Source organism: Symphalangus syndactylus, chromosome 5 (assembly GCF_028878055.3).
Source record: "Symphalangus syndactylus isolate Jambi chromosome 5, NHGRI_mSymSyn1-v2.1_pri, whole genome shotgun sequence".
Taxonomy (NCBI): domain Eukaryota; kingdom Metazoa; phylum Chordata; class Mammalia; order Primates; family Hylobatidae; genus Symphalangus; species Symphalangus syndactylus.
In genome coordinates, this window is record NC_072427.2 from 23,268,424 (window position 1) to 23,292,975 (window position 24,552).

At 40.6% G+C, this 24,552-nt stretch overlaps 1 protein-coding gene across 2 annotated transcripts in view; it reads left to right on the top strand.

Annotated features, from left to right (window-relative positions):
- Nucleotides 1-23,811, top strand: part of ADAMTSL3 (ADAMTS like 3) — a 385,342-nt gene extending 361,531 nt beyond the window's left edge. Inside the window, exons 25-30 of one of the 2 annotated variants that reach the window (XM_055277435.2) lie at nucleotides 11-127; nucleotides 5,064-5,247; nucleotides 9,261-9,459; nucleotides 15,329-15,426; nucleotides 20,757-20,988; nucleotides 21,745-23,811. In XM_055277435.2, the coding sequence (XP_055133410.2) occupies nucleotides 11-127; nucleotides 5,064-5,247; nucleotides 9,261-9,459; nucleotides 15,329-15,426; nucleotides 20,757-20,988; nucleotides 21,745-21,807 (893 nt within the window). In that variant the 3' untranslated portion in view covers nucleotides 21,808-23,811. Of the gene's footprint in view, nucleotides 1-10; nucleotides 128-5,063; nucleotides 5,248-9,260; nucleotides 9,460-15,328; nucleotides 15,427-20,756; nucleotides 20,989-21,681 lie in introns of both variants that reach the window. The other variant, XM_055277434.2, reaches the window with a different exon arrangement.
- Nucleotides 23,812-24,552: the final 741 nt, after the last annotated feature.

Below are 24,552 nucleotides of genomic sequence, written 5' to 3' on the forward strand. Positions count from 1 at the left end.
TTTTTCTCAGAACGAAGATGGCCAGAGAGTAGAATTGTATTTCCGCAAGGACATAAAAAGTACGTTCTCCAGGCAACCAACACTAGAACCAACAGCAATGACCCAACAGGAGAACCCCTGCCTCAAGGTCTGGGATTTTGACATTTTCAGATTTGCTATGTGTGAGGCATGTGTAAGGAAAAGGATTTAGCTAAAAGACCATCTGTGTTTTTCACTTTGCAATATGTAAAATTATTTCTAGGCATTTGGCCAGCCTTTTTCTTGACCCTCAGTCTTTAGTGGTTCAACTTATTCTTTCCATATTGAAACACTTTTTAGAAAAATCCACTCCTGAGGAAGCCTACAGAACTCATATCTCAAATGTGCACCATTATTTGTGATAATATAGATATTGATTTCCAGTTTCAAAACTATTGCCAATTTGGTAAATATTAATAGATATTAATAGTCTGCTATAAGTATTGGAATTGATTTTTTAATTGTTCTTTTTTCAAGACATAATTTTCCATACACACCAACTTTGTTATGCATCAGTGCTTAATCAGGAGAACCTAATCTAAGTATTACAAGCTTGTAAAACTCTGCAGAAGGCCAAGGGATCAAGGTAGAGTTAAGAAAATTAGAAATGCTAGAATCACAGGAAACCATTACTGGTCATCTCAGCTCCTTGTAGCTCAAAAGTGGGTAAATCACAGAAGGACACAAAGAAACTCTTTTTTTAATTGTTTTTTATTTTATTTTGTTTATTTATTTATTTATTTTGAGACAGAATCTCGCTCTGCTGCCCAGGCTGTAGTGCAGTGGCATGATCTCAGCTCACTGCAAGCTCCGCCTCCCAGGTTCATGCCATTCCCCTGTCTCAGCCTCCCAAGTAGCTGGGACTACAGGCGCCTGCCACCACGCCCAGCTAATTTTTTGTATTTTTAGTGGAGACCAGGTTTCACCCTGTTAGCCAGGATGATCTCAATCTCCTGACCTCGTGATCCGCCCACCTCGGCCTCTCAAAGTGCTAGGATTACAGGCGCAAGCCACTGTGCCCGGCCACAAAGAAACTCCTTTTAAACCTCATGTTTGTACTCTGTCTATTATATAGGAACAGTAATGGCCACGTCATTTTCACCTTTTAAATCTTGAGCAGTGCCTCTCATTTGCATAATGTATCATGCAGAATATAACTCTACCAGTAGGGATTTTAAGAAATGTAGTTTCTAGGCTTTCACCTCCTGAGATGCAAGAGAGAGCACAGAAGGGGAAAATAGTGTTGAGCTGCCAATCAGCAATCCACCACGTTACTTATGACATCATTCTCTTATGGTATTTGTATGATACATTTCTTCTCCTCTTTTAAACATAATACTAACATTATTGTATACCCAAATATCCATTCACTGGACATTCAACAAATATTTGCCCAGTGCTTACTCTTCCCAGGTCTGGGGATGCAGATGACCTCCTCCTTGAGAAGCTCACAGTCTGAAGAGAGAGGCAGTCACGTAAACAGATACTGTAAAGCACGGTGACAAGTTCCATAATAAAAAGATGACCAAAGTACAATGGTATCACCGAGGAAGGGGCCCTACCTCTCTCTAGAGAAGTCAACTGAGTTTTCATGTAGGTCATGATGTTTGTTCTGGGAAGAGGAAGGAGGAAATTCCAGTCAGAGAAACCATGGTGTGTTGCATGTGGCATGGAACATGAAGATCAAAAGAACTGCCTAAAATAAATTAATGAAAAACAAAAAGGATATGTGTGAGGCTGAAGCTATTGGTGAAGGTGAAGCCTTTGGAATAGTCAAACTCTTGGTTTATTGGGACTACCTGCATTGTTCTGCCACCTCCTACACACACAGACACAAGCACGTGCCCAAATATACAACCACACACACACACATTGTGGAATGTCCCAGTCCTTCAAAGGATCCTTAGCTTAGCATTTCAAAGAGACTCCTTTATTAATTTAACAAATATTGGTTGCATGGCTAATATTTCACATACCCTGTCCTAGTGTTGAACAGGGTAGTGTTTATGGTCTTGACATTCCAGTAGGAAAGATGCACAAGAAACCGGTAAACAAATAAGTATTTAAGATATATCTCAGTGGTAAGGGCTATGAGATACACAGTGATAGGAGGAAGCCGCTTTAGTGAAGACAGTTGGGATGGGCCTTCTAAGAGTTTATATTTGAGCCCAGACCTAAAGGATGAGGTGAAACCATTTGTGCAGAAAAATGAGAAAGAAGCAAAGACCATAAAATTGGAATAAGGTTAATGTGGCCTCAGAATGGAAATAAGATTCATGTGACTAGGGTACAGTTGAGGGAGAGGGAGAGGGAGAGGGATATGAGATGAGGTTGGAGAGTGGCTGAGGACCAAATCATTCAGAGCTTTGAGGTCCAAGGTAAAGACTCAAGAGTTTACTCCTAAAACATGGGAGGTCATTGAGGAGTCTTATATGGTAGTGATATGGCATGATCTGCTTTTCAAATGCATTTGTGTCAAAAAGCACTAAGTAGAAAACAAAAACAAATTATCAAATTGGACTGACCGCATCACAATTTTAAAGATCTCCTCATCAAAGACACCAATAAGAATAATGAATACATAAGCCATAGACTGGGAAAAATATTGGCAGAACATATGTCTGATGAAGAACTTATATCTAGAATATATAAAGAACTCCTACAAGTTAACAATGAATATCCCCCACCACACACACACACATACACACACACACACACACACGCAAACACACACACACAGTGGGAAACAGACTTGAACAGACATTTCACAAAAGATGATATATAGAGGGCATCAGGGAAATGGAAATTAAAACCTCAGTGACATACAATTTCATACCCAGTAGAGTAGCTAAAAACAAAAAGACTGACAATGCCAAATTTTGGCAAGAGTGTGAAGCAACTGAAACTGTCATGCATTGCTTAGTGTGTAAAATGTTTAGACCACTTTGGAAGACTATTTAGCAGCTCCTAAAAAAGTTAAGTGCACACCTACCCTCGACCTAGCAGTTTCACTCACAGGTATTTACCTGAAAAAAAATGTTCACAAAAAGCTTTGTTCACGAATGTTCAACTTATTGATAATAGTCATTGACAGGAGAATAGATTAAAAACTATGGTATATTTATACAATGGGAACATTATTCAGCAATAGAAGAAATGAAATGAACTACTGACATGCACAATGATATGAGTGAGTCTCAAAAACATTATGCTAAGCAATGTAAGAAACCGAAGGCCAGGCGCAGTGGCTCACGGCTGTAATCCCAGCACTTTGGGAGGCTGAAGCAGGTGGATCACGAGGTCAGGGGTTCGAGACCAGCCTGGCCAACATGATGAAACCCCATCTCTACTGAAAATACAAAAATTAGCCGGGCGTGGTGGTGCACACCTGTAATCCCAGCTTCTCAGGAGGCTGAAGCAGGAGAATCGCTTGAATCTGGGGAGGCAGAGGCAGCACTGAGCCGAGATCACGCCACCGCACTCCAGCCTGGGTGACAGAGTGAGACTCTGTGTCAAAAAAAAAAAAAAAAAAGAAACCAAATACACAAGAATATATATACATATTATATGAAGTCCAAGAATAAGTAAAATGTATACTGATTGAAATGGACGAGTTGCTGCCTGGGAGGGGAGAGCAATTGATTGAAAAGAGGCAAGAGGGGGATGATGAAAATACTACATCCCTTGCTCTGGATCATGGTTACGTAAGTGCTTACAATTGCGAAATCTTGTAAAACTGCACACCTGAGATATAATCACTTTATTGTATATGAGTTGTACCTCAATAAAAAAACACACACATTTTAAAAGAAATGCACATGTCCTGCCTTGAACTGCCAAGGTGTCTTTGTGAACTGTGGCATAATAGAGTCAGACACACTTGGGATCCAGCCCAGCTAACAGATGACAGACCTTGGGCAAGTTACTCAGTTTCATTCAGTTTCTGCCTCTGCAAATAAAAATATCAACTTCAAAAGATGATCTTGAAAATTAGATGAAAAATTGATTATAAAGTGTCTAACTCGGTACCTGTCACCTGGGAGGTTCTCAGTAAACATATCTACTTTTAAAAAATTATTTTTAAATAAACTGTGCTCCTGAGTGTCCAACTAAAAATATATTTTACATTTTTGCTTTGCAAATGATGCCATGTGCAATTTAAAATGAACTTCAAAAATCAGAAGGAAAAACTGGAAAACAAGTGAAAGAAATCACTCTGCTATGTGAGAGAGCCTGTGGACACAGCTGGTAGCTATTAATTACTTGCGATTATTACAGGAAAATCTGGCACCTTCTGTGATCACACACAGATCCATCATCATCATGTCCTACCTCATCTTTTGCTGAGTGTCAGCAGGGAAGGGGAAGGCTGTTTGGAATAGGGACTAAAATTTTTAAAAAGCTGGGATTACTGGAGGTGGTCAGCCTCTACTCTTGTAGAGGAAACTCCTACGTTTATCTCTTCAGATGTCTCTGTGACAAATTATTTATGCAGTAACAGGATCAATCTGAAGTTTAGACTAAGAATTAATGGAAAAATAAGAAAAGAACTCAAATGCATCTTTAACCTTACTGCTTAATCCCTAGTCCCTGTTCCTCCTGCTAAATCATCTTTCATTTCTCTGCCTGATCCACTTTTGAGAAATTGAACCCGTTAGGGCATCCCCTAGAGAGGCCCTCCTCTCTCGTCCTGTTGGCTGTGATTAGAGAACGCTGAGGAGGCAGCCCACTGCTGAGAGCGCCTCCTCTGTCTCTGGGATTTTTCTGGCAGACCCAGCTGGCCGATGATAGTCCCTCTCCAGGCTGTGGTCCAAGGACCCCATTCTGGCCACCATTCTCACCAGTTATTACAGTACATTCGTTGAGGGAAAATAAGATTTAGAGGACTCCCTTGCACTATGAGATGGCTTTCTCTCCATATGCTACTTAAAGAACCAGACTTAAAGAACCAAAAAACATCTCATGGTGGTTTTTGGCCATGTCCTCTATAGCTCATCATCATTTCCCTTTTGGGGGTGTCGTGATGTTTTGTTTTCTTTCTGCAGAGCCTTTTTGGGAGCCTGGTAACTGGTCACATTGTTCTGCCACCTGTGGTCATTTGGGAGCCCGCATTCAGAGACCCCAGTGTGTGATGGCCAATGGGCAGGAAGTGAGTGAGGCCCTGTGTGATCACCTCCAGAAGCCACTGGCTAGGTTTCAGCCCTGTAACATCCGGGACTGCCCAGCGAGGTAAGTGAAGTCACTCTTTGTATCTCATCAACACCAAGTTTTTGTTTGTTTTGAAAGGTGCAGTAATTTGGACATAATAATTCGATAGCTAAGAATTTTTTTATCACTTACTGTATACTAGGCATCCTGCTAAGTGCTTTACATGGATCACAATGGCCTGTGAGGTAGTTGTTAATTTCCTGTTTCATAGATGGGGAAACTCCATAACTGGTCCCCATCATAGATGGGGAAACTCCATAACTCCTTATAACTGGTCCATACAGTTATAAGGACCAGAATTCAAATTGAGATAGTCTGATTTTTGAGCCCCTGCTCTCAATCACTACCCAAACCTGCTTCCTGCACACACAGTCCTATCAGTTCTTTAAGACTTTAGTGAGACTAATTTCTTTTTTTTTTTTTTTTTTTTTTTTTTTTTTTTTGAGAGGGAGTCTCACTCTGTCGCCCAGGCTGGAGTGCAGTGGCGCGATCTCGGCTCACTGCAAGCTCCGCCTCCTGGGTTCACGTCACTCTCCTGCCTCAGCCTCCCGAGTAGCTGGGACTATAGGCACCCGCCACAACGCCCGGCTAATTTTTTTGTATTTTTAGTAGAGACGGGGTTTCACCGTGTTAGCCAGGATGGTCTCGATCTCCTGACCTCGTGATCCACCCGCCTCAGCCTCCCAAAGTGCTGGGATTACAGGCGTGAGCCACCGCGCCCGGCCAAGTGAGACTAATTTCTTGGGTTTACTTAGGAGATAATTCATTGGGCCAGAATTACCAGAGGCACTAGTTAAAAACACAGTTCTCTAGACTTGACCCCTGGAGGTAAAACCATTAATAAGCTTTCTAAGCAATAGATAATACAAATCAGTAATTTTTAAATGTCCAAAATCAAATTCATGGTCTCCAGCAAACTTACCCCATCCCCAGTATTTCAGATCTTGATGACTACATCCTAGACGCCCCTCTTTCTCTCACTTCCATCCATTCTTGTCCATTTCCACTGTTACCACTAAAGTCCAAGCCATCGTTGTTTCTTACATGGACTACTCCAGGAGTCTCCTGGTTCTTATCTCCCTCCCTGGAGTACTTTGTCCACTCTCTAAGAATAAAGATATTTGAAACAAATTCATCATGATGGTTCTCTTAGTTTCATTAGGTTTCTACCTGTGCAAATAAAAATATCAACTTCACAAGATGATCTTGAAAATTAAATGAAAAATTGATTATAAAGTGTCTAACTCAGTACCTGTCACCTGGGAGGTTCCCAGTAAACACATCTACTTTTAAAACATTATTTTTAAATAAATTGTAATCCTGAGTGTCCAACTAAAAATATATTTTACATTTTTGCTTTGTAAATGATGCCATGTGCAATTTACACATTTATCTTAGGACAAAGGCCAAAATTTCCAGCACTGGGATTGTGACTATCTTGTACATCTTTTTATCTCATGTTTGAAATAGTGCCTAGCAATAGTAGGTGCTCAGTAAATATTTGCTGACTGACTGAGTAAATGAGTGGAAGAATTGAAGTCCCTTCATATTTGGGCCTTGGGCTATCTCTTTTATCGCTTGTCTCTCCCACACTGGTTATTTGATCTTCCATGCTGGTCTTTTTTTTGTCCCTTAGATATGCTATTCTGTTTCCTGACTCAGAGGCTTTGTGCATGCTTCTCCCTCTGCCTAGGACACTGTCCCCTCTCTCTTCACTTAATCATTTCTGTTCATCTATATATACCTCAATACATGTTCAGGGAAACCATCCCTGAACTTAGCCCTCCAAAGTAAATCACGCCTTATGCTCTATGATTTTTATACATCCTTATCATTCTTCATAATTCTTATCACAATTGTCTGTCTTGCTCTCCCACTAGACTGTAAATTCTATGGGGAGTAAATCCACAGGTGTTCTGCTCAACAATTTATTCCTAGCACTTAGCACAATGTCTGCTCCATCATATACTCCCTATAAATATTTATGAAATCAATGAATGAATGATTACAACACAGACCCTAGCAGATAGTTGACCAAATAGTACCAAAATCCATAGTAAAAACAAGTAACAAGTAAAAAAGCATTTGTTGAGTACAAACCAATGAGGAAGATACTAACATTTTACTGATGAGAAACTGGAGAAATGTTTAATGTTATATAGCTCACTGCCCTTGGGCAGATGTCCACACTAGATCCAGTCTCTAAGAGTGCCTTGGAGGAGAGTGGGAGGCAGGGTCACAGTGTAAAGCAAAATAGGTTCCTTAGGGACATGTTCTTAGGAGGGCTATCAATATTGCAGGCACCCTAACCGATCGGTCTTCCAGTACCCTTTGTAATTCTCAAAAGGAAGATCTCATGTTAAGGTCATCCCTCAGAAAGCAGCAAACTCATGCTTCAGTAACTTGGAGTAACCTGATTGAGAAAGCTGTTTTATGGCATTTCTTGATTTTCAAAACGTGGAGAGAATCCACATTGGGAAATTTGTCAGCAGTCTTGTTTCTCGAATATTCTAAAACCTTTGCACACTCCTAGGATAAACAGTCCCACACGTTCCTACCTAGAAGAGACCATAGAGATCATCTAATCCCAGATCCCTCTACATCAAGGCTTCTCATCATTTCTGTGCCGCGGCTCCCTCTGGTGGTTTGGAGAAGCCTATGGATACTGTGTCAGAACAAGGTTTTTAAATATGTAAAATAAAATGCATTTGATTACAATGGAAACCAATTATATTGAAGTTCACTTAGTGAAATATTTTTAAAGATCTGATATATCACTGGGCATGGTGGCTCACGCCTGTAATCTCAGTACTTTGGGAGGCCGAGGCAGGTGGATCGTGAGGTCAGGAGATCAAGAACATCTTGGCTAACACGGTGAAACCCCATCTCTACTAAAAATACAAAAAAAATCAGCCGGCCGTGGTGGCAGGCACCTGTAGTCCCAGCTACTCGGGAGGCTGAGGCAGGAGAATGGCGTGAACCCAGGAGGCAATGGTTGCAGTGAGCCGAGATTGCGCCACTCACTCCAGCCTGGGCAACAGAATGAGACTCCGTCTCAAAACAAACAAACAAACAAACAAGATCTGATCCAGATTTACTTCTCTATTAACACAAAAAATAACAAGATATAATTGTGCTTTAATTTTAATATCGTGATGAATATAAATGATATTTTGAGATACCTGTTGTAATGTGTAAATATCTATGATTTCTATTGGTAACAAAATCACAGGTATTATTAATGCTACTGTACTTGTGGCCTATATTTCTATAATTGAAGGAAATATTAAATTTCAGTTAGAGCTTAGTGACAATGAAGATGGAATTCTTTTTCCATCCAAGTATGTGGTTTCCTTGGATAACCATGGACATCAGGTTAGAAACCCCTGCTCTGCAGTCTCCCAACAGCATCTTTGTCCCAACAGACAAAGCACTCAATATCTCAAAGGTGTCCAGCTCCAAGTTCAGTCTCCTATAATCATTAAAGCAGGAACTTTAGAGTCAGATAAATCTAGAATCCAATCCTAGCTCTGCTAGCAAGTTAGTCATGTGGTCATAGCTAAGTTATTCAATTCAGTGGACATCAGTTTCTTTTCTACAAGAATGGGAATAACATGAGAATTATACAAGCTAACATGTAAGTATCTTGCAGGGTGAACAACACTTAGATGCTGGAAATATATTTTCTTCATTTTAGTTTCAGTGAATTGAACTCCACCTCTTGGAAATTTCCTCTTAAATTTGCCCCAGCTTTACCCTCTGGGGCCACACAAGTAATAGCTCTTCACAAACCTGAAGACAGCTGTACCCCATTCCTAAAGTAGTCATCTCGACATGATGACACTGTTGCTCCCGAGTTAAAGAAGGTCTGAGAAAAAGGCTGGGAGTCATCTATGCTGCTTCCCATTCCCATAGAGACATGTGACAGCCTAAGACAGCCATGGTGTTGGGATCAGCTTTTTCCCTTGATGAGATGCCCCCTCTAAGGTCTGGCATACCAGTCCTTACTAAAGTCCTCTAGTTTTTGTTCCTAGGTGGTTCACAAGTGTGTGGTCACGGTGCTCCGTGTCTTGCGGTGAAGGATACCACAGTCGGCACGTGACGTGCAAGCGGACAAAAGCCAATGGAACTGTGCAGGTGGTGTCTCCAAGAGCATGTGCCCCTAAAGACCGGCCTCTGGGAAGAAAACCATGTTTGGGTCATCCATGTGTTCACTGGGAACCAGGGAACCAGGTAAAGCTAACACATCTAGTGTGTGGACAGTACTATCTGTCCACACAGATAGTGTGATAATAATCACAAGGTGATATTAATAATAATAAAGTGATAATAGTCACTTTGTTTCCAATAAACTACTTTTGGGGCAGGGGGCCAGGAATCTGACTGGTCTCTGAAATGAATGTATGTCTTTGACCTCAAGGTTAACATTTAGAAATCATAGTATCTCTGTCTTCCAGTACAAAAGTGAACCAAGTTTGGGTTCTTTGAATGCAGTGATGCCATAACAGAAGCTCCAAGGTAGATCCGTTTAGGGCAGTAAGAATAAAAGCAGCCTTCAGGAAAATGAGGAGGGGAACATTAGTGGTATCTGCACAAAAGCCTCAGAATCTTCATCCCAAATGCCACCTTTAATAATGTTATAATAAAAACACTTAGGAAAAAGTTTAATGTGTAGGAACCCATAAATAAAAATATAACACATTATTGAAACACATAAAAGTTGCCCAAATAAAAGACTTATTATACTCCTGAATGGAAAATCTCAGTACTACGAAGATGTCGATTTCCTTAAATGAATATATGCATGTAATACAATTCCGATTAACATCAGAACTTTTTTTGTGGAATTAAAGATACTTCTGGCATTCACATAGGAGATAATATGACAATAAAGACATAAATTTTTATTTTAAAAAAGTATTGGAGGTATAGAGAGACTTTCCTCATCCTATGTCAGAGCATGATGCAAAACTGTCATAAGTAAAATAGTACAGCATTAGTGCAGAAGATACACAGGTTATGGTGTATAATCAGAGCTCAGAAACGGACCAGATTGACCTTAACATTTAAAGGCAGTTAATCATAGGAGAAAACATTGTTTTAAAAATAGAAGATAAAAAACTACAAAATATTTTTCAAAGAAACTAAAGAAGATCTAAATAAACGGAAAGCTGTAAGACTTATTATTACTAGTAACATAATACTCTCAAAATTTATCTACAAATTCAATGTGATCGCTATCAAAATATCATCTGGTTTCTTTGCAGACATTGACAGTCTGATCTTAAAATTCATGTGGAAATAGAAGAGACACAGAATAACCAAAACAATTTTGAAAGGGAACAAAGTTGCAGGACTCAGACTTCCTGATTTCAAAACTTACCAAAAAGCTACAGTAATCAAGATAGTATGGTACTGACATAGGATGGACATATAGATCAATGAAATTGAATTGAGTCCAGAGATAAACCCATATATATATCAAATGATTTTCTATAAGGTTGAGAAACCATTCAATGGGGGAAGAATAGTCTTTTAAACAAGTGATGCAGGACAACTTCCAAAAAAGGAAGTTGGACCCTTTACACCACATATGAAAAAATAAAATGAATCAGAGAACTAAATTTAAGAGCTCAATCTATAAAACTATTGGAAAAAAATATAGGTGTAAATTTTCATGGCTTGGATTATTAGGAAATGGCTTCTTAGATATAACAACAAAAGCATAAGCAACAACAACAAAAATAGATAAATTGGACTGCATCAAAATTAAAAACTTTTGTGCTGCAAAGGAAACCATCAAGAAAGTAAACAGACAACCTATAGAATGGGAGACAATGCTTAAAAACTGTATATCAAAAAGGAGCTTATCTCTAAAATATGTAAAGAATATTTACAACTCAATAATAGAAACACAAATAAACTATCAGCAAGATATACAAATGGCCAATAAGCACACAAAGAGATGCTTTCCATTAGTCATTAAAAAATGCAAGTCAAAACCACAATAAGATACAATTTTAGGCTCACTGGGATGGCATTAGTCAAAGAGATAGTGACAAATGTTGGTGAGGATGTGGAGAAATTGGAACCTTCATGCTGCTGATGGGAATGTAAAATGGTACAGACACTTTAGAAAACACCCTGGCAGTTCCTCAAAACGTTACATTAGATCTGTTATATGACCCAGAAATTCCACCCCTAGGTATGTATCCGAAAGAAATGAAACATTCAGGATCTATATCCTAGGGCAAAAAAATACAAATAAGAAATGGAGGCCGGGTGTGGTGGCTCACACCTGTAATCTCAGCACTTTGGGAGGCTGAGGCGGGCGGATCGTGAGGTCATCCTGGCTAACACGGTGAAACCCCGTCTGTACTAAAAATACAAAAAATTAGCTGGGCGTGGTGGCGGGCACCTGTAGTCCCAGCTACTCGGGAGGCTGAGGCAGGAGAATGGCGTGAACCCTGGAGGCAGGGCTTGCAGTGAGCTGAGACTGCGCCACTGCACTCCAGCCTGGGTGACAGAGCAAGACTCCGTCTCAAAAAAAATAAAAATAAAAAAAAAATAAACAGAAAAAGAAATGGAACATATGTCCGCACAAAAACTTGTACATGAATATTCGTTGAAGAATTATTAATAATAAATACAATGTAATTAAGTAGAAACAACCCAAATAACAATACCCCATAATAATAAAAAAGGGGAAACAATTGGTGAGTAGATGAACTATGGTATGCTTGCACAATTGAATATTTGACCATCAAAAGGAATGAAGGACTGATATATGCTACAGTAGGGCTAAACCTTGAAAACATTATGGTAATTGAAGGAAGACAGATGCAAAGGACCACTCTGCATGGTACCATTTATACAAAGTGTCCAGAACAGGGAAATTTGTAGAGACAGAAAGTAGACTAATGGTCGCCGAGGCCTGGGAAAGAAGCAATCGGAGAAATTAGGAGTGACTGTTAAAGGTACGGGGTTTGTTTTGGGGATGATGATCATGTTCTAAAATTGATTATGGTAAAGGTTATACAACTCTAAATTCCATTAACATTCGATGGCAAATTGTATAGTTTGTAAATTGTATCTCAATAAAGTGGTTAGCCAAAAAAAGAAAAAAGGCAGAATAAGAGAAATTGGCTAGCTAATGTAAGAAAAATAAGTAAAATCAGAGCACAGACTCAGAACATACACCAAAATAAATTCTAACTTGATTAAAGAGCTAAGTGTATAAGTAAGTAAATGCAAGTAGAACTATCATGACAGGAAAGACCTTTTTAAGCATAAAATATAAGGATAAATTAATAGGTATTATTATAAATAAGTAAAAATTTTAAGAACTGAATGTCAAAATTTTAAAACTTTTTACCTGTAATTGAACTCACCTTAGCACACAAGTCTTCATTTTTGCTCACAGCAGAAAAACCCAAACTTGGCAGACATTTATGGTTTTAAGCACAGTCATTTCTTGACTTAAGCCCAATTGATTCAAGATTTGCCCTGTCATTTTTTCCTTCTCCCCAGAGGTGGTCTAAGTTTTGTGGGAGAAAGGAGGGTGATATGGTTAGGTTTTGTGTCCCCACCCAGATCTCATCTTGAATTATAATCCCCATAATCCTCAAAATCCCCACATGTCAAGGGAGAGACCAGGTGGAGGTAATTGAGTCATGGGGGCAGTTTCCCCCATGCTGTTCTTGTGATAGTGAGTGAGTTCTCACAAGATCTGATGGTTTTATAAGGGGCTTTTCCCCCTTCGGCACTTCTCCTTCCTGCTGCCTTGTGAAGAAAGTTCCTTGCTTCCTCTTTGCCTTCCGTCATGATTTTAAGTTTCCTGAGGCCTCCTCAGCCATGCAGATATGTGAGTCAATTAAACCTCTTTCCTTTGGAAATTACTCAGTCTCAGGTATTTCTTTATAGAAGTGTAAAAATGAACTAATATAGTAAATTGGTACAGCAGAGAGAGGGATGCTGCTATAAAGATACCCAAAAATGTGGAAGTGACTTTGGAACTGGGTAACAGGCACAGATTGGAACAGTTTGGAGGGCTCAGAAGAAGACAGAAAGATTTGGGAAAGTTTGGAACTTCCTAGAGACCTGTTGAAGGGTTTTGACCAAAATGCTGATAGTGGCATGGACAATAAAGTCCAGGCTGAGATGGTCTCAGGTGGAGATGAGGAACTTCTTGGGAACTAGAGCAAAGGTGACTCTTGCTATGCTTTAGCAAAAAGAATGGAGGCATTTTGCCCCTGTCCTAGAGATCTGTGGAACATTGAACTTGAGAGAGATGATTTAGGGTATCTGGTGGAAGAAATTTCTAAGCAGCAAAGCATTCAAGAGGTGACTTGGATGCTCTTAAAAGCATTCAGTTTTATGCATTCACAAAGAGATGACTTGGAATTGGAACTTATGTTTGAAAGGGAAGCAGAGCATAAAAGTTTGGAAAATAAGCAGCCTGAGGATGCAATGGAAAAGAAAAACCCATTTTCTGAGGAGAAATTCAAGCTGGCTGCAGAAATTTGCATAAGGAATGAGGAACAAAATGCCAAGACAATGGGGAAAATGTCTCCAGGGCACATCAGTGGTCTTCACAGCAGCCCCTCCCATCACATACCCTGAGGCATAGGAGAAAAAAGTGGTTTCCCGGGCTGAGCCCAGGAACTTGCTGCTTTGTGCAGTCTGAGCACTTGGTGCCCTGTGTCTCAGCTATGGCTAAAAGGAACCAACATACAACTCGGGCCATTGCTTCAGAGGGTGCAAGCCCCAACCCTTGGCAGCTTACACATGGTGTCTGGCCTGCAGGTGCACAGAAGTCAAGAATTGAGGTTTGAGAACCTCTGCCTAGATTTCAGAGGAATGTATGGAAAAGCCTAGATGTCCAGACAGAAATTTGCTGCAGGGGTAGGGCCCTCATAAAGAACCTCTGTTACAGCAGTGCAGAAGGGAAATGTGGGGTTGGAGCCTCCACACAGAGTCCCCACTGAGGCATTGCCTAGTGGAGCTGTGAGAAGAGGACCACCATCCTCCAGACCCCAGAATGGTAGATCAACTGATAGCTTGTGCTGTGGGCCTGGAAAAGCCACAGTCACTTAACACCAGCCCATGAAAGCAGCCGGGAGTGAGGACTGTACCCTGCAAAGCCACAGAGGAGGAGCTGCCTAAGTCCATGGGGGCCCACCTCTTGCATCAGCATGATGGAAGACATGGGGTCATGTCCGGATGTGAGACATGGGGTCAAAGGAGATCATATGGGAACTTTAAGATTTGACTGCCCCATTGGATTTTGGCCTTGTATGGGGCCTATAGTCCCATTATTTTGGCCAACTTCTCCCATTTGGAATGGGTGTATTTACCCACCGCCTGTACCTCCACTGTGTCTAGGAAGTAACTAACTTACTTTTGATGTTACAGGCTCGTAGGCAGAAGAGACTTGCCTTATTTCAGATGAGACTTTGGACTTGGACTTTTGGGTTAATGCTGGAATGAATTAGGACTTTGGGGGACTGTTGGGAAGGCATGAATGCTTTTGAAATGTGAAAGGGACATGAGATTTGGGAGGGGCCATGGGCAGAATGATATGGTTAGGCTTTTTGTCCTCACCCAAATCTCATCTTGAATTTTAATCCCCACAATCTCCACATGTCAAGGGAGAGACCAGGTGGAGGCAGTTGGATCATGGCGACAGTTTCCCTCATGCTATTCTCATGATAGTGAGTGAGTTCTCACAAGATCTGATTGTTTTATAAAGTGGCTCTTCTCCCTTCACTTGGCACTTCTCCTCCTTGCCGCTTGTGAAGAAGGTGCCTTGCTTCCCCTTCACCTTCTGACATGATTGCAAGTCTTCTGAGGCTTCCCCAGCCATGCTGAACTGTGAGTCGATTAAACCTCTTTCCTTTGTAAATTACCCAGTCTCGGATATGTCTTTATAGCAGTGTGAAAACAGACTAATACAGAGGGGATGGGAAGCTTAGGCAGTTTCTTCCTGACTCTGAAAAAGAGGTAATAGGTCTTCAGCTATCCTGCCTCAGTACATGATCTTAGTACACACAGCATGCATGAGCTTGCAGACTTTACACAGCATTGTGCTTTTTTGTTCCAGTGTCCTGGACGTTGCATGGGCCGTGCTGTGAGGATGCAGCAGCGTCACACAGCTTGTCAACACAACAGCTCTGACTCCAACTGTGATGACAGAAGGAGGTAGGGGCCCCACCCCAGAGCAGCACACATTCTCTCCTGACTCAGGACAATGATTATAACTGCCTGAAAATGGAATCCTTTCTAGTTTCTACCAACTCTCATAATTGACAGTTTCCAATTATGATTTATTTAGTGTCATCTTCAATAGTATATATTATACTGAAATACTAGTTAATGTGCATTATTTATAATTACAAATTATTTGGATGTTAAACATAAAGGGACACCACTCTATGTGGTAAAAGGAGAAAAAGGATATCATTGAGAAAAGGCAGATACTTCTCCCTCTGTATACTAAGTTAATCAAGCCTAATAAAATTCCATTTAGGCTTACAGATTAAATCTTCTTAATGCTTTTAATGAACTGCTTTATTTCTCTGTTTAGAAAATATTTTGATTAGGATATTGTCACAGTGGTTAGCAGATAGTAAAATAAACTTTAATCTTATTGAGGAGGTTAAATAAGAGTGGAGTTTGCTTTTCTCCTTATAGAAGTCTGAGCTGGTAGATGGTTTAGGGATAGAAGAGCTTTGTTCATGGGGTCATCCAGAGATCCAGATGCCCTCCATCTGGCAGCTCTGCCATCCAAGAGAACAGCACCCCAGCCAGCAGAAAGTGGGGAGGGAGCCTAGAAGGCACACTAATCAGGGGCTTGGGAGTTCTATTGTATCACTCACTTATTGTGTGACCCTGGACTGCCTAGCCACCTAATCTGCAAAGTGGGATATTATCATTCATGTGAACTTATGATTAGAAAGTTTTAATGATTTAGCTTAGTGTGAAACACGAGGCAGCCTGGGTCATGAAAGATGCTCAATATCTAGCTATTTCCTCCTTTTCCATGTTCTGAGTCTTGCTGGGGAAAATGAGATGACCTTGACAATTGGCTGGGTTACCATTTTGAGCCTTCAGTAAGGTTTGGCAATGTAGAGTCAGTTGCATTTCCTATTCCCCACAAAGTGATTTCAAGCCAAAACCATTCTCCTCAAATGGAAAATGTTTGGAACGGCTGCTCTCATTCTCAACAGACAACCTAAGTTTCCTATTTTCCTGAGAAGATACAGACCACACACAGATTGATAAGCATCATCCCAGATGCTTTACTTTGCATTCACAAAGATATACTTAAAACACAAATACATACATGGGTCACATACATATTTTTCTGAAACTTGCTTTTTCTACCTAAGAATATATTATAGATGATTCCCATCAAGTAAAGATTAACTTTATTCTTTTTAATTTTGTACTTAATATTCTATTCTACTGAATATTCTATCTAAATTTTGTACTTAATATTCTGTTGCTAATGGACATTGGATAGTTTCAAACTTTTTGCTATTATAAACGAAGCTGCAGTAAATATCCTGGAACATATATCTTTGTGCACAAAGGGTAATATTTTTATAGGGTAGATTTTTAGATAATGGAATTGAATTGGTAGGAATGCTCATTTTGATACTACCAAATTGCCATCAAAATTTCTATACCAGCAATATGTGAGAGTTGCCCCCTTTCATCAACATGATACAGGTTTGCAGTCTTTTAAAATTTTTGCCAATCTGATGGATGAAAATTTATCTCATTGTAATGTGTACTTTCCTGATTACTTTTTTATATGATTTTTTTATTCCTTATATTTTTTTTTTTGAACTCATCTTCATTTTTTCTTTTCTGCCACCATTATTACCCTTGGCCAAACTACCATCATATCTCACCTGGTATACTGTCTCAGCTGTCCAACTGGTCCCCCTTCATCCATCCATGCTCCTTTCCAACCCAGTCTCCACAGTACAGCCAGAGTGAGTTTTCCCAGATGCAAATCTGATCCTACCACCACCACAACCCATCTCCCTGCTAGATTAAAATTACTTCAGAGGCTTTACTTGCGCTTAGGAAGATTGACCAAATCCTCAATGTGGCCTATAAAATACCACATGCTTGGCTGGGCACGGTGGCTCACACTTGTAATCCCAGTACTTTGGGAGGCTGAGGCAGGTGGATCACTTGAAGTCAGGAGTTCGAGACCAGCCTGGCCAACATGGTGAAACCCCATCTCTACTAAAAATACAAAATTAGCTGGGCATGGTTGCACATGCCTGTGATCCCAGCTACTTGGGAGGCTGAGGCAGGAGAATTGCTTGAACCTGGGAGGTGGAGGCTGCAGTGAGCCAAGATCACGCCACTGTACTCCAGCCTGGGGGACAGAGCAAGACTCTATCTCAAAAAAAAAAAAAAACAAAAACAAAAACCCACACGCTCAAGTCCTACTTTTCTTCACAGCCTCATCCGTTATCTCATGCTGTCTCACTCTTCATGTTCCAGCCACATTGTCTTTCTGTCCGTTTCTCAGATATGTCACATACTTTCCAATCAAAGGTAGCAAAAAATAAGAGGCAGAAAATATAATATAGAAGATAAAGAGTGTAGAAGGATCTATCAAGAGGCCCAAAATCTGATTAAATTGGGTTTTAGACCAAGAGATATGAAAGTGAAATTAAAAGGTAGACTTTTTTTTTAATAATGGAAGAAAAATCCTAGAGCGGGGGGTGAGTCAGAGTGGCGGGGAGTCAAGTTACCATTCGTTTTCTCTTTTATTTCTGTTTCCTCCAAGATTGGCTGTTCTGTTTTTATAACCTGGTGCTTTTCTTTCATGGTGTTATGTTTTTTCCTCAGATATCTGGTGGTTTATGGATGAGGGATGAAGTTGGTTAGTATAGAGAGCTGTCGAGGGTTTCTTCTGCAGTGTTTTAGCCCCCCTTTTCCGACAGACCTCTTCTGCTGGATTGGTTTATGACTGTGGGCTCTCTGTAGGTAGGTGAGGTGTTAGATCTCACTTTTGAGTGAGTGGACAGGGAGCAATGGAGACCCCCCATTTGCCACAGTAGGGCCTCAGGAAATGTTAGAGAGTATTGTAGAAGGAGTAGCATTAGTGACGTGGGTGGAGGATTAGTGGTGGGCAGGCTGTCTGCTAGTGTTTACTGTATGCCCTGGGAAGGTTTCGGGAGCTGTGGCTTCCATTGAAAAGTTTTAGAGGGAATGGGAATTGTCAGGGTGGAGCTAGCCCAGACTTATGGCAAGGTGGCAACATGGGGACCTACAGAATGCTGAGGACACAGAAAGTTGGTTTCTCGAAGTGGTGGTTTCTAACCTCTGAAATCAGAATCACCTAGGAAATTTCTGTGAAATAAAGGTTCTTGGACCTCACCTCAGGCAGTGAATCAGAACCTTCATGAGATTGCCTGGCCATCTACATCATTTTAAAGCTGTTTGCTTCTGCCTGCTTCGAATAACCAGGCAGGCTTGGGATCTACTGCCCTCAGAATCAGCAGTTCCATCTGGCTGGTGGTGAAAGGAGTTACTTGAGGCAGAAGTGGAGCCAGACTGAACAGAAGTGAGAAATAGAAAAAAGCTAGTAGAAACAGGGTTCCTTTATGATTTCTGCTGCCATTTCTACACTCATGCTTCATGTAGAAAAACACATGAGCCCCAGTTATGTGCATAGTGCAGGTGCCCAAACTGCATTCACCTGGCTCAGATGTCCCTGTCCTGAGTCCTGTCCCTGGCCAGGAGGAAGTTATGCCCTCTGCTGGACAGACTTTGCTTTTCATTTATTATTATTTTTTCTACTGTATCCTTAGTGACCAGCCTCTGAGCTTTCCTGGGCCTCAGCTTCTGTGTTGGTCCATAGCTCCCTGTACCCCTCTCATTCTTTGTATTTAGAAAGCTCTATAGTCCTGTCTGACTTCCCACTGGCCCTGCCTTTCATCGAAGCTAAAGGGGCTGTTTTACAATCCTTTGGGCTGGAAACAAAAGTCAACTTGGAATGATTTATGCAAAGAGGGTGAGGGATTTATTAATAAGACAAGACCACCCAAAACTTGTGCACAATAATTTGGTATTCTTTTAAATATATTATTTGAATATTCAAGTTTCTTCAGTGGAAAGCTGATCTCTGTATAGGGATGGTTGAGGAGTACTCAGTCTCTTCTCTGTTGTTCAAAGTGACTCAGTTTTTGGTCCCTAAGATTCATACCCACTGGGCAAAACAAAAGCAGCTAACAGGACACCCACCTCTTCCATAAACCGTATAAACAGTTTGGTGGGACAGTACTGTGTTAAGTAAACCCTTTGACAGAGTCTCCCCCTACTGGCTAATCATAGGATTACTTCCAACTACGTGCAATACTCTCAGAGTTCTGGATATCACAAATTTCTCCATTTTATTACATTTCCCGTAAAACACTCCTTATGGATTTATGTGCCCTGATAAGGAACCTTTAATAGGATAACAAAAGTATCTCATAGAATCCAAAGGGAGAACAGGGAGCGTGCAGTCAGACCTCAGGAAGGACTACAACTAAGAAATGGGAAGTCATTGTTTTTTTTCTCTTCTCTCATCTCTGCAGTTCTGTGTGTTTCTGCTTCATTCTTTGCTCTTTATGAAAACTTTTTTTTCTATATTTCTGGCCGATGTGGAAGAATGTAGCCACCTAATACTCCACGCTTCAGGTTTGCGTGCCTGGTTCTAGCAACCTCCAAATCCTAAGAGAAATACATTTCTTCAACCAGCTCAAGTTAGGGCCCTCTTCCAGTCATCTTTGGAACTGGGAAGACACTCTCAAGCAGTGCAAATATGTCTTCAGGAGCCCTGCCTTAGGGAACAAGGGCAGATACCCCAAAGTGGGCCCACTAGGTTTGGCTCTGTCCTCTTTAGCGTATGTCTTTTCAAAAATCAGAGGGTATTAACTTTCCATTCTGTTTTAAAAGGCAAGGGAATCAGAGAGAGATTCTTATTCTCATATGGTCTTCAGTAGTTTCTGACTGCAAGTCTTGGTGTGACCTAAATGTAAAAAAGAGTACTTCTTTTAGCAGACAAGATTGCTCACATATAAAGTCATACACCACAGTATGTTTTGAGCGCTTATAAACAGAAAATTGAAGTCTTGTTAATGAATTTGAGGTGGCTTATTGTAGATCATTATAGTAAATAATTCTCTTCCTTGCCAAAATTGATTTCTTCCAGCTAGTCAGGATGTGTGTGCCTTGACTTGGTGTTGGAAGTCAGTGGAAACACATGGTTTGCTTGCCATGCCCTCTTCATCAGAGCACATCTAAGCAGGTGCACTCCGCCCCAGGTGGTGGAGAATGTTGTCACTGTCGTTCTAGCCTATGTGGCATAAAAGCAGAGGAATGTCTTGGTCTTAGACTCTCCATCCAACCTTTAATACGTAGTATAGAGTGAGGTAAAAAGGCTTGGTCCCAGCAAAAAGTTACACCCTGCCTCTCCTATTTTTTGTTTTTCTGTTTGGTTTTGTTTTTCACTTCAGACCCACCTTAAGAAGGAATTGCACATCAGGGGCCTGCGATGTGTGTTGGCACGCAGGCCCTTGGAAGCCCTGTACAGCAGCCTGTGGCAGGGGTTTCCAGTCTCGGAAAGTCGACTGTATCCACACAAGGAGTTGCAAACCTGTGGCCGAGAGACACTGTGTACAGAAAAAGAAACCAATTTCCTGGCGGCACTGTCTTGGGCCTTCCTGTGATAGTACGTACACCTCCCAGGTATCTCCACTGCCCCAGAGGCCTTGATGGCATCAGATCCTGATGCTACCATCACTGCACCAGACCCTGCTAGTGATTACCTCATCAGAGTCCCAACTGAGGGGCTATTCAGAATGGATTTGGTAGCTTGGGACATCAGGGGATGAACTCCTTTATGTGGGTACAGCTCCATGTTTTCTAGAGAAAAAGCAGTTGGATTGGTAGCATGCCAGCATCATTGGTGACTGCCTTTCTGACAAGCACTGGCAGTCTCTCCACACACTTCTCTTCTGCCTGGTAGTCTTACGTGCTAAGACAAAGATTCCATGGATGGGCTTGGGTAGGTATGCTGATGTCCTGAAATTATATGTAAAAATTGTAGGTTTATTTTTCTAGGGAGCAGGTGTGTAGCTTTCATAAGTTTTTCCAGGAGTCCATGACCCTGCAAAAGTTAAGCATTGCTGCTCTGAGAACTCAAAGGAGCAGCATGGGCCAGAGGGACTGGGAGGACCCAGAGAGCAGCGAGAGGTCACTTGGCTGAGCTGAAAGGGAGTCCAGTGCACTTCTGACTCTCGTGCAAAACAATGGCCCCAACCCAAAGCTGGTTTCTTCACCTCACTCTGATCTCAATTTATGGCTTTTCATAAAGTCAAATAATTTTTAATTAGGTCTCTAATAAGCTATATGTTATAGATACTTTTTTCTTTTTTGCAGGAGACTGCACAGACACAACTCACTACTGTATGTTTGTAAAACATCTTAATTTGTGTTCTCTAGACCTCTACAAACAAAGGTGCTGCCAGTCATGTCACGAGGGATAAACCTTTGGAGGGGTCATGATGCTGCTGTGAAGATAAAAGTAGAATATAAAAGCTCTTTTCCCCATGTCGCTGATTCAAAAACATGTACTTCTTAAAAGACTAGATTCTATGGATCAAACAGAGGTTGATGCAAAAACACCACTGTTAAGATGTAAAGTGAAATTTTCCCATGGTAGTTTTATATTCCAGTTTTTAAAAATGATGTATTCAAGGATGAACAAAAATACTATAGCATGCATGCCACTGCACTTGGGACCTCATCATGACAGTTGAATCCAGAAATCACCAAGATTATGAGCGCATCCTCACATGCTGCCTCTTTCCTGTGATTTGTAGACTAGCACAGAGTGGTACATCCTAAAAACTTGGGAAACACAGCAACCGATGACTTCCTGTTCTCTCAAGTTGCAGGTTTTCAACAGTTTTATAAGGTATTCGCATTTTAGAAGCTGTGGCCAGTAGTTGTTAAGATGTTGGCATTAATGGCATTTTCATAGATCCTCGGTTTAGTCTGTGAAAAAGAAACCATCTCTCTGGATAGGCTGTCACACTGACTGACCCAAGGGTTCATGGAAGCATGGCATCTTGTCCTTGCTTTTAGAACACCCCAGGAAGAAAACACAGAGTAGATATTGCTGCCATTTGTACAACTACAGAAATCTATGACCAAATGAGGCATCTTGGAAGTCAAAGAAGAGGGAAAGTTAACCTTTTCTACTGATTTTGTAGTATATTCAGAGCTTTCTTTTAAGAGCTGTGAATGAAACTTTTTCTAAGCACTATTCTATTGCACACTAACAGAAAACCAAAGCCTTATTAGATCTAATTTATGCATAAAGTAGTATTCCTGAGGATTTTATTTTGGAAAATTTATAAGAAAGTAATCCAAATAAGAAACACGATAGTTGAAAATAATTTTTATAGTAAATAATTGTTTGGGGCTGATTTTTCAGTAAATCCAAAGTGAGTTAGGTTAGAAGTTACACTAAGGACCAGGGGTTGGAGTCAGAATTTAGTTTAACATTTGGGGAAAAGGGTAAGGGTTAGTTTCAGTTTTAGGATTAGAGCTAGAATTGGGTTAGGTGAGAAAGGAAGTTAAGGTTAAGGCTAGAGTTGGCTTTAAGGGTTAGGACCAGGTTAGGTCGGGGTTGGGCTGGGTTTGGATTGGGGCCAGTGCTGGTGTTGGTGATCGTGTCAGGTTGGAGGTTCGGTTTGGAGTAAGTGTTGTTGCTGAGGTGAGTTCAGGCTAGCATTAAATTGTAAGTTCTGAAGCTGATTTGGTTATGGGGTCTTTCCTCTGTATACTACCAGTAGTGTCTTTAGATGGCACACAAGTCCAAATGAGTGGTCATACTTCTTTATTCAGGGTCTCAGCTGCCTGTACACCTGCTGCCTACATCTTCTTGGCAACAAAGTTACCTGCCGCAGTCTGTGCTGAGCCTAGTTCCTGGTCAGTAATAACTGAACAGTGCATTTTGGCTTTGGATGTGTCTGTGGACAAGCTTGCTGAGTTTCTCTACCATATTCTGAGCACGTGGTCTCTTTTGTTCTAACTTCAGCTTCACTGACACTGGGATGAGCACTACTGTATGTGGAGAGTTTGGTGATTGGGAATGGATGGGAGACAGTGAGGAGGACACACCAGCCCATGAGTTGTTAATCATCGATCACATTTGATTGTTGAAGGTTATTAAATTAACAGAAAGATCATTTGTAACATACTCTGTATATATTTATTATATGAAAGGTGCAATATTTTATTTTGTACAGTATGTAATAAAGACATGGGACATATATTTTTCTTATTAACAAAATTTCATATTAAATTGCTTCACTTTGTATTTAAAGTTAAAAGTTACTGTTTTTCGTTTGCTATTGTACTTTCATTGTTGTCATTCAATGGACATTCCTGTGTACTGTATTTTACTACTGTTTTTATAACATGAGTTAATGTTTCTGTTTCATGATCCTTATGGAATTCAGAAATAAATTTACTTTGATTATTCAGTGGCATCCTTATAAATATAGGCAGCTTATGTGTGTTATTTTTTGGTAGCCTTGGGTCTTGTCATCGTGGCTGCCCCTTCGTCAGTCCAAGAGCCACCCCAGTGGGTTTGATTCCCTGGACTGTCCTTCAGAGTGTAGATTACAAGACTCAGAGCAGATCTCACAAAGTTTCATTCTAATGCCCTCATTTTACTCATTTACATATTGTGAATGATATTTAAAAGAATCTCAAGAGCAGCAGAAGAAAGAAGTCCCAAACAGACAACCTGAAACAGGTATTGAAGTAAGTGGTGGTTAGAAGAGCAAGCGGTACTAATAGCCTTTTAATTTTTTAAAGACTTTTTTTAGAGCAGTTTTAATTTCACAACAAAATTGATTGGAAGGTACAAAGATTTCCCATATATACCTCATGTCCCAACACATATATAACATCCCCCATTATCAGCATCCCCCACCAGAATGGTACATTTGTTCCAACTGATGAACCTCCACTGACACATCGTCATAGTCCAAAGTCCATAGTTTACAATAGCTGGGATAAATCCCACTTAGTCATGGTGTATAATTCATTTTATAAATTGTTAGATTCAACTTGCTAATGTTTGTTGAGTATTTTTGCATTTATTTTCATGAGAGATTGGTCTGTAGTTTCCTTCCTTTTTCACGAGAGATTGGTCTGTAGCTCGCTCTTTCTTTCTCTCTCTTTCTTTTTCTTTCTTTCCTTTCTTTCTTTCTTCTCTTCTCTTCTCTTCTTTCT